This window comes from Rattus norvegicus, chromosome 3, assembly GCF_036323735.1.
Source record: "Rattus norvegicus strain BN/NHsdMcwi chromosome 3, GRCr8, whole genome shotgun sequence".
Classification (NCBI taxonomy): domain Eukaryota; kingdom Metazoa; phylum Chordata; class Mammalia; order Rodentia; family Muridae; genus Rattus; species Rattus norvegicus.
This window is the reverse complement of record NC_086021.1, coordinates 7,639,380-7,650,528: the sequence shown is the minus strand read 5'-3', so window position 1 is coordinate 7,650,528 and position 11,149 is coordinate 7,639,380. Positions and strand designations below refer to the sequence as shown.

Below are 11,149 nucleotides of genomic sequence, written 5' to 3'. Positions count from 1 at the left end.
TAATTCCAGCTCCAGCGGACCTGACTATTCTTATCTCTGTGGTCTCCTGTGTTCATTCCCTGCACCCACCCACATAATTAAAAATAATACATCTGCAGATGAGAAACAGGTTTCATTAGGTTTCGTTAGTCAAACAATCCCCGACCTTCTCTGATTCTGAGTCTGCTTGGATCAGTTTATTGGGTTTCCCCTTGAGTTCCAAGACCACCTCCCTGTTCCCTGCCCCTCTTTCCCCAACAGTCTGTCTCTCCCTCAAACTTCACCTCAGAGAGTCTATCTATGTCTGTCCCCTCTCCATTGCTTCCTAAACATCCGTCATTTTTTCCCCCGTGCCATCCCTGCTCCTCTAAGCCTCATCACCAGTTCTTTTCTCTCCCTAAAGACCAGACCAGCTCAGTCCTATTTGTTTTAGTCTACGTGACATCAGAATTACTGTTCACAGCCTTGACCTTTCCGGCTTCCTCTCCATGTTCCATCCACCAAAGCCCGTCTCCTCCACCAAAGTGTTCACATACAACACGTCACATCGCACATTTTAATTTTTAGAGCAAAAACAAATTCCATTGGAAAAGATACTGGGGTTGTCAAAGGCCCTTGTGTATCTGAAACACATAAAAACAAACATTTTCTCCCAAATCCTATAAATTACCCATCTATGTCCCCCACACTTTGCGAATTTCACCTTAACGTATCTTTTCCACCAGATTATAGACTTAGATGTGGACGTCGCCATAAAACTTGATGAAGTACACAGAAGGCTTGGCTAGAACTTGGTAAATGACTTTGCCGATCTTTTTGGACCCGTCGCTTCTGGTGAACTGCACACATTGACCTGTTAAGATGTCGCTGTTAACGTCTGACTTCACCTCTGCTGGAGGAGTCTCTGGAATGATACGGAGGTTACCTTCTGTGTAATCATCCAGGAGCTGGTAGATGTAAAGGACTGTATCTTTCTCGTAGGTGATAGAAAACCAGTTCTTCATGATTCGCACCTGGGATGGGACCACCCCCCTCCAGTTGTCCTTAGAGGCATGTTTGCCCTCAAATTTATGCTCCACTGCTCGGCCAACCATGGCACTTGCGAGATGGGTGTCTTTCACTTGAGGAAACACTACTTTGTGAGGCAAGACCTTAAGCTTTAAAATCCTCTCATCGCTGTGAAGTCCCAGTCCGTAGACACAGTCAATTCCATCATACTTGACAAGATAGAGAGAGGGATTTGTTGGCAGTTGATCTAGAATGATGGCCTTTCACTGGGTGACAGGCTCATCACCTTCCTTCCATCCGTGAGAAATTCTGCAGCCCACAATGTTCCCCAGGGCCTGGGGAGAAGGCCTCCTCCTCCTCTGCTTCTGGAAAGATTGTGTGCTCATCCTCCTCAGAGACATCCTCTTCTTCTTGGCTGTATACCTAGTGTGGTAGGCCACGGCATCCTAGTCCACTGTCTTGTGGCTATCGTTCTGTGTTCAGGCGTCATACTTGCCCGTGGCCTGGGTTTGAAGAGCTCGCCTGCTTAAACCAGACACAATGCTGTTGCCTCTGTCATGTGACTGCCTGCAAGAACAATGGGGGTGGGGTGGGGAGGGGGCTGGACCAGGGCTCTTGTCCAGGACCTCACCTTTGGAGCAGGTGAGGAACGCGATGGTAAACAGGGTTGAGCATCTGAATCTAATTCTGTCGTAATCAGAAGTTCGTAGGAGGGCTGGGCAATGGTGGAGCACACCTTTAATTCCAGCACTCAAGAGGCAGATGGAGGCAGAATTCTGTGAGATCAAGGCCAGCCTGGTCTACAGAGTTAGTTCCAGGATAGCCAAATCTACCCACAGAACAACCCTGTCTCAAAAATCAAAATCTAAAGTTCAAAGTGAAATGAAAAAATGGTCCTCTACAGCTCAGAATAACATATTCAGACAAAGGGGCTGGGGATTTAGCTCAGTGGTAGAGCGCTTACCTAGGAAGCACAAGGCCCTGGGTTTGGTCCTCAGCTCCGAAAAAAAAAAAAACAAAAAAAAAAAAAACAACAACATCAAAAAGAAATATTATCTCCTAAAATGCACAGGGACAGAGAGGAGCTTTGGCATTTTAGTAGGATTATGAATTAGATATTGTTAGCAAAGGATAATAAACTCTTAGACTGACTAGCCTAGACCGTCCGCCGAGCTCTTAAACGTGGAAGACATCAGAACATACGGTTACTCGCTGTACGAGGGAGAACTTTTAGCTTTCTGGGCTAAATGGGTCCCAGTTATCTTCATAAACGTATTTACCGAGAGAAAAGTGTCCTAGTCGTCCAGATTCTGTCTTCGGAAACCGGTCAGGCTCCAAAAGCCTGTTGAACAATTGTGGGGTTCAGGAGCTGAACTGGCTTTCACAGCCCGCTGGGAAGATAGTGAACCCACCTTCAAGGAGTCTAGCGCCTCCAAGTGGAAGAGAAGCACAACCTCCGCCCAGTGCTCTGTGACATCATCCAGGCTCTGCTTACATCATAGAAGCCCTCTCAGGCCAGTTGCTTCCCTAGTTACGCTTAGAAACTTCCAGCATCTAGGTTTTAGCTTCTCCTGTAGCCTACTGGAGACCCAAAATAAAGTCCCCACCCAAATATTCTGATGACTCAAGTCACAGTCTGCCCAAGTAGCTCTTTTCATGCATTTTTTTTCTGAAAAAGTCTTTGGTTTCTGAGTCACCAACATCCTTGGTGGTTATTTTCCCAGCTCCTATCTTTCCTTTGGTTATCTTTTAAGTCATTCTCCGTATCAGAAATATTGGTAGCCTCTCTCTCCGAGGCAGCCCACTGGATAGCACCGCAAAATTAGCTTTATCAAAACCCACAATTAGAGGAGGGCCATTTTTATTCAAACAAAGTTGTTATTTGACAAGATTAAATACCTTGTACTGAAGTCAGTGGCAATCATGAATTATGGATTCTTTGCAAAGAGCGAGGAAAAATTAGCTCCAGGACCTGCTTCCAAAGTCGGGATAAACATGACAAACCGGATATCAACCAGTAATATTTTACATGTCTTTAAAATTTACCAGCACTTCTGGTTACAAGGAATTTATTAGATCAAATGCAGCAAAACAGGATGAAATAGATGACGTAATTTTGTTTTTGAAATAGGGTAGACAGAATACTGGATGCAGGTAAGTATGGAATTTACCTGTAAATTACAGGGTACTTTAATTGTTTGTGTCACATAGTTCTTCAGATCTTCAAAAGGATTCTTTTCAGAACCCTCCCCTGTCCCCACCACACTCTGACCCTCCCTTCCCTCTCCCCAGTAATTCCCTTCCACATTAACATTATAATTTTTTCATATCTACTTAGAGCTTAACAACTTATGGCAGCTTTTTAAAATCTGTCCACTTTTCTAAGTGCACCGTCTTCTTTTTCTCCCTTCTATCCTAATTTTAAGCACATTTTCCTTCACAATTTGAGTTTTCCTCTCTGTATGCTCTCATGACTCCTCTGCCATTATGTAACTGTTGTCCACTATGTGGCTGACCTCAATGTGGGGTTAACTCACATGACATGATTTTTTCCCCCTTTTCTCCCCTTCATCTTCCTTCTCTAGGCACCTGCTGAGATTTACAGTCTTGGGCATTTTTTTTAGCCTGGAGAGCGCACACACACACACCCACAGGCACACGCACACTCACACATACACACATACACACAGAAACACTCATACATACCCAAACACACAAACACACACATACATACACACAAACACACACACACATGCACACCCAAACACACACACAAACATACACATATACTCACTCAAACACACAAATACAGTGAGAGACAGAGACAGAGAGAGACACTGTGAGAGACAGAGAGCCCATGAGGAAACATGTAATATCATTTTTCTAAGAACAATAAACAGAGACAACTTTCAAAAAAGGGAAGAACAGGTAGGCAACAAGAAGAACAATCACGTCATAGCCGTCAACTTGAGGAGGAAAGAGTTTGTCTCACTCTATCTTCTAGGTTCCCGTCTGTTACTGAGCGACATTGGGGCAGGAACTCAGGCAGGACTCTAGAGGCAGGAAAGGAGGCAGAGACAACTTAGAAATGCTGGGCACTGGATTGCTATCCATGACCTACTCAGCTTTCTCTCCTCCTACAACCCAGGGCCACCTTCATAGGGGATGACACTCCCCATAGTGGGCTACATCCTTCCACATCAAGCATCAAAAAAAATTCCTTACAGATGAGGCCAAAGGACATTCTGATAGAGGCAATTCTTCAGCTGAGGCTCCTTCTTCCCAGGTTGAGTCAAACTGATAATAAAAACTAACCAGGACCCTGCACATATTTTCTGATTGCCACACTGTGTGCAATAGACAAGCTTTTGGAATAACCTTAGCTGTTGATCACTGGATGAATGGCTTAAAAAATGTGATGTACATTGATGTGATTTTCATCTATGTGTAAGAGGAAAGGGTTTTGTTTTCAGAAAAACGGATCGGAGTGTAAAACACAATATGTTAAGTGAAACAAGCCAGATTCAAACAGACGATTGTGGAATTTAGATGTTAATAAGGAATATTAAGTGAAAGGGGGCATTTAGGAAGAGGACAGGGAGCAGCAGGGTGTGTGTGTGTGTGTGTGTGTGTGTGTGTGTGTGTGTGTGCAGGTGGAAATGGAGGTGATTTGTGAGGATGAAGATGGCTAATGTACAGTATAAACCTGTACAAGGAGTCACAAGCAAGCCCACTGACTTGTACATTTAAAGAACATCAATATAAGAGAACTGAGTTTAAACAATGTTTTGATTAAATTGGGGGTTTATAGTTTAGAGATACCATAAAGTTTATTCGTATTTTTCTTCCCACAGGTGGCTCTTGCTGTTTCGAGTTTGATACTGGTGACAGGATATGGCAATGAGCTTTGGTGTCTGTACCTTATTAATCACCCGGAATTCACGTCATTCAGTGAGGCTACCATGGGGAAGGAGGTAGTTAGAAATCTTACGGGTACACGACCTGGGAAGAATAATGCCCACACCCACTATAGATATCCAAAATTCACCCTCATCTCTGGTTTGAATGTGTTCACCCAAAAGTAATTTTCTGAAGATTAATCACCAGTGGGAATATAGTTGTGAAGAATTTATCAGGTGAAGAGGGATACGACGTACAAATAAAGATCCATTAATGATGCTATATTGGAAAAGGTTAAATTATGAAAGGGAGTTTGCTCCCTCTCTTGCCTTCCTAGCCCACTGCATCCCTTCTGTGGTGACAACAACCCACATGAACTCCTTCCCCTGCCGATGGTCTCTTCATCTTGGATTTACAGGCTTCTGAATCAGAATCATACAGAATCTGCATCATTATAGACTAGCCAATCGGTGCCATTCTATTTGTCCATACATGTGTGAATATGACTCAGAATTGTGAGCAACCGTGTCATATGGGAAAACGAAACTGGCATAGAGTAATAGGTTGTTAGTGCTGACTGAAGGCAACATGGGTTCAGGGTTAGCGTGTGTGCTCTTCGTGAAAGAAACACCACAGAGGAAGAGTGTAGATTGGAAAGGTGCAGCTTGGGAGGGACTCAGACATCTACCGTAGGCCTTGTGCGGAGAAGGAGCCATTAGGGAAGGGGAAAGATCACCAGGGATATCTTCAGCCACTGCTTTTGGCTAGCAGAACCTTTTTTGAATCCTCATCTTCGATGATGTAAAAGAAAACTGCCTGGAGTCAGTTGATCCATCAGTAACCATCAAGAGTGTGTCCACTATTCCAGAGGGAACCAGGAAAAAGCCTGATCGTGGAATATACTTTGCCTTCCAGAGATGGAGAATCGTCCCCAGCAACACTGGGCAACCCATCTACGTCGGTAAGGGGATCCCACTAAGTCCAGATCAGAGGTCCTTAACCCTTGGATGGAGACCCCTTTGGGAGCTCAAATGGCCCTTGCACAGAAGTCACATATCATATATCCCGTACAGCAGACATTTACATTACAATTCATAACTATATCAAAATTAAAGTTATGAAGTAGCAATGACATAATTTTAAAGTTGGTGGAGCTGTATGAAAAGGTTATGTTAGGAAGGTTGAGAACCACTCTTCCTGACCCCTCTAAGATATGCCTGTTGGTGTGGACTGGAGGTATAATCCCTTTTATTCAATCAGGCAAACCCAGAAAAACCAAAACACCACCAAAAGGTTATGAAGGATAAACAGCCACTGCACACACAGTGTCAGGACTGCTGACAACTTAGACAAACGACGTCAAAATGGAAATCACGTCACACCATGACCATCCCCCTAAATGAAAAGCAGAGGAGAAAAACCAGTTCCCTGGTGGTGGCACCAAGAGAAAACCATTGTCAGAATTGTCAGCAAGGATTTTAAAGCCAGGATTCAAGCGTCGTCAATGAGAAACTTCCAAAAGAAAATATACACATCATCTTGGTGATGTAATAGAAGAAACAAGAGAAAATCGAATAGGAACTCACTGAATTAAAACAAACACTAAGAGTAGGAATTAAAGGCATGTCTGGGCAAGATGAACAATGAAGTGGAGTTTAGAGCAGGCAGAAGGGGCTGGGGAGACGGCTCACTGCTTAGGAACACTGGATGCTCTTGCAGAGGATCGGGGTTCAGAGGATCTGATGGACTGTTTCGTCAAAACACACACACACACATAAACACACACACACTCACATACACACACACATACACACACAAACACACACACTCTCACATACACACACATACACACACACAAACACAAACACACACACACCCACTCACATACACACACACATACACAAACAATCACACACAAACACACACACTCACATATACACACACATACATACAAACACAAACACACACACACTCACATAAACACACACACACCCACTCACATAAACACACACACATACACACACACAAACACACAAACACACACACACACACACACAAACACACACCATAGAGATAAATTTAAAAAAAAATTAAAAAGAGAAGGAGCCAGGTATGCCCCTTCAATCCCAGCACTCAGAAGCAAGCTGATCTCTGTGAGTTCAATTCCGACCTGGTTTATACAGTGAGTTTCAGGCCAGTCCTACCTACATAATGAAACCCAGTGTCAAAATAAAACAGAAAAGAGTGTTATATTTATGTCTGATAATGTAGGCAACAGAGAAACTATTTCTACAGAGAAAGAACTTATTGTTGAGAGAATCAGTGGGCTGGAAGGAGACCCCAATTATCTGTGTCACTAACTCCATCACGGCCTCAGCAGGAAGCAAGAATGAGTACAGCTAAAAGGAAGGAGGGCGATCATGAGTAAAGCTGTGGACACACATCAGCCCATCAGCAACAGAAGCAGGCGGAAAACCAGCTGGGATGAGATGGCTTCACCAGCCAATGTCTCTGACTGACAGTCCCTAGTAGCACCAGGATGTTCTTTTCCTTCAAGTACCCTGGACTTTTCAGACACTCAGAAACCACAGAACAAAGTGAGGCAAATGCCTAAGAAAGGATGTCTTGTGGGAAATATTTGTTTATACAGGTTTCATGTAGCCCAGGCTGGCCTCAAACACACTATGCACCCGGGGATGATGATGAACTCCTGGTTCTTCTCCTGGTAATGGGACTCTGGGCATGGACCACCACACCAGGCTGATGAGGTACTGTAGGTGGAGCCCAGAGCTGTGTGAGAGCCAAGTGAGCACTCTGTCCACTGAGCTGCATCTCCAGCCCATCGGGATGTGTTCTGCTAATACAACAAAACTAAAATAGACGTCTTCAATGAGAGACAACAGGAGTCTCCCAGTCCAGAAACATTAAATCACACATTCACAAGTAATACAGATGTCAAGAAATAATGAAAATATGTAACAGTAAGAAAAAAAGAAGAAGATAGGAAACATACTATCAAAATGTGTGAGACATAACTATGATGGTGCTAAGAGGAAACTTTATTTACAACACTAATTCTTAGATTAGAAACAAAGACCAGCAACCTAAATTTTTATCTACACTAGAGAATAAGAAAATAATTAATTCAATGAAAAAATAATTGTTAAAATGAACCCCAAAACACAAAACAATAAAAATAAGAAATTAACAAAAAAAAGCCAATGAAACATAATTAGTTTTTTTTTAAAGCAAAGAATTTTATTTTTACGTCTCGATTACACCTAGATAGAAAAATATAAGATCCATTCTGTTTGGCGATTTAAAAAAAAAAAAAGAAATTGCCGTGTTTTAGAGTTTATGCAGAACACTGAACCTGGTACCACAGACAAAAATTAAAAAAAAAATTATTTATCGTTTAAACCCTTTTTTTTTTTTAGTAACTTGAGTATTTCTTATTTACATTTCGAGTGTTATTCCCTTTCCCAGTTTCCGGGCAAACATCCCCCTAATCCCTCCCCCTCCCCTTCTTTATGGGTGTTCCCCTCCCCATCCTCCCCCCATTGCCGCCCTCCCCCCAACAATCACGTTCACTGGGGATTCATTCTTAGCAGGACCCAGGGCTTCCCCTTCCACTGGTGCTCTTACTAGGATATTCATTGGTACCTATGAGGTCAGAGTCCAGGGTCAGTCCATGTATAGTCTTTGGGTCGTGGCTTAGTTCCTGGAAGCTCTGGTTGCTTGGCATTGTTGTACATATGGGGTCTCGAGCCCCTTCAAGCTCTTCCAGTTCTTTCTCTGATTCCTTCAACGGGGGTCCTATTCTTAGTTCAGTGGTTTGCTGCTGGCATTCGCCTCTGTATTTGCTGTATTCTGGCTGTGTCTCTCAGGAGCGATCTACATCCGGCTCCTGTCGGCCTGCACTTCTTTGCTTCATCCATCTTGTCTAATTGGATGGCTGTAATACATTATTTTAATGGTTGTGAATTTATAGTGTGTTTTATATGGAATCTCTTCTTTTTCTAAACACATTTTGACTATTGGGTATTTCTCACAGATTAACTTTAAAATTACCTTGTCGTTTCTATCAAATATGCTATTAGAATTTTGACGCAAATCGTGTCACATTTATTACTTGATTTGGAGAGTATTAATAGATTTACAGGAGTGGATGTTTTGTCAGGAATATCTTTTATGGTCATCAAGATTGTGTTGTTTTCTTCAGAAACTTCCGTATTTAATTTTTTCCTTAAGGAGCTCAAAATTTCATAGGAATTAAATATAGCTTTCTTCTACATTATATTTTAAAATTGATTTACAAGTCTTTTATTATTGTTTTTTGATCTTCTGAAAGACAAGTTCTCTCTCTCTTTTTTTTTATTAACTTGAGTATTTCTTATATACATTTCAAGTGTTATTCCCTTTCCCGGTTTCCGGGCAAACATCCCCCTCCCACCTCCCCTTCCTTATGGGTGTTCCCCTCCCAAACCTCCCCCCATTGCCACCCTCCCCCCATAATCTAGTTCACTGGGGGTTCAGTCTTAGCAGGACCCAGGGCTTCCCCTTCCACTGGTGCTCTTACTAGGATATTCGTTGCTACCTATGGGGTCAGAGTCCAGGGTCAGTCCATGTATAGTCTTTAGGTAGTGGCTTAGTCCCTGGAAGCTCTGGTTGCTTGACATTGTTGTACTTTTGGGGTTTTGAGCCCCTTCAAGCTCTTCCAGTTCTTTCTCTGAGTCCTTCAACGGGGGACCTATTCTCAGTTCAGTGGTTTGCTGCTGGCATTCGCCTCTGTATTTGCTGTACTCTGGCTGTGTCTCTCAGGAGCGATCTACATCCGGCCCCTGTCGGTCTGCACTTCTTTGCTTCATCCATCTTGTCGAATTGGGTGGCTGTATATGTATGGGCCACATGTGGGGCAGGCTCTGAATGGGTGTTCCTTCAGTCTCTGTTTTAATCTTTGCCTCTCCCTTCCCTGCCAAGGGTATTCTTGTTCCTCATTTAAAGAAGGAGTGAAGCATTCACAGTTTGATCATCCGTCTTGAGTTTCGTTTGTTCTAGGGATCTAGGGTAATTCAATCATTTGGGCTAATAGCCACTTATCAATGAGTGCATATCAAGTATGTCTTTCTGTGATTGGGTTAGCTCATTCAGGATGATATTTTCCAGTTCCAACCATTTGCCTACGAATTTCATAAACTCGTTGTTTTTGATAGCTGAGTAATATTCCATTGTGTAGATGTACCACATTTTCTGTATCCATTCCTCTGTTGAAGGGCATCTGGGTTCTTTTCAGTTTCTGGCTATTATAAATAAGGCTGCGATGAACATAGTGGAGCACGTGTCTCTTTTATATGTTGAGGCATCTTTTGGGTATATGCCCAAGAGAGGTATAGCTGGATACTCAGGCAGTTCAATGTCCAATTTTCTGAGGAACCTCCAGACTGATTTCCAGAATGGTTTTACCAGTCTGCAATCCCACCAACAATGGAGGAGTGTTCCTCTTTCTCCAGTGTATATACTCAACTTGTCTCTCCTATAATCTGTTTAATATCAGACAAGATTTCCAGGGTTGCCATATGGCGATTATGCAGTGTTGAAATGGAAGCACAGCATTGTATTCCCAACACAGACTCTGGTTGAGAACATCATTGTTTTTCTCAGGAGGAAACTAACACAAGATCCAAGCCCAGTCTCCCGAGGTGTTGTCCCATCTTAGAGCCATTTCCTCAGACAGCACTTCCCATGTGTCATATTCTTCAAACATCGCAACAGACTTTGCTGCACTGTTTGGTTTGCCATGCTGCTTGGGAGATCCTGGACCATCAGACATGATGAAACTTCTCGCCCACACCCCCAAACTACAGCACTGGTATCAGTGTAGAGGAAATAAGAGAGACAGAAACCAAAAAGGGAAAAAATCTGTTGTTGTTTGGAGAAGAGTCATGTAAGTAGGCCAAGCAGACCTTGGACTGCCTATGTAGCCCAGGTTGGCCTTGGACTTACTATGTAGCCCAGGCTGGCCATGGACTTATTCTGTAGCCCAGGCTGGCCTTGATTTACGATGTAGCCCAGGCAGTCTTTGGACTTACTATGTAGCCCAGGCTGGATTTGAACTTGTGATCTTCGCGAGTATTGAGAATATAGGTATGCACTACCACACTCAGCTTTGTATCTGTTATTATGAGTGACTCAGCTGTGACCCTCATTTGACAGCCTCCCTCAACATCAGCAAAAACATCCACAATCACCCACTAGGATAATC

The 11,149-nt window shown here is 43.1% G+C and overlaps 1 protein-coding gene across 1 annotated transcript; it reads right to left on the bottom strand.

The window, feature by feature from the left end:
- Positions 1–521: 521 nt before the first annotated feature.
- LOC134486238 (Y-linked testis-specific protein 1-like) lies at positions 522–2,426 on the bottom strand. Its single transcript, XM_063285160.1, has 2 exons — positions 2,268–2,426; positions 522–1,554 (listed from the first exon to the last, which is right to left on the bottom strand). The coding sequence occupies exon 2, from the start codon at positions 1,071–1,073 to the stop codon at positions 714–716; it is 360 nt and encodes a 119-aa protein (XP_063141230.1). The 5' UTR covers positions 1,074–1,554; positions 2,268–2,426; the 3' UTR covers positions 522–713.
- Between the last annotated feature and the right edge of the window lie 8,723 nt (positions 2,427–11,149).

What these genes read in the sequence shown, in the direction of transcription:
- LOC134486238 (XM_063285160.1), bottom strand. Translation starts at nt 1,073, where the DNA reads ATGGTTGGCCGAGCAGTGGAGCATAAATTTGAGGGCAAACATGCCTCT.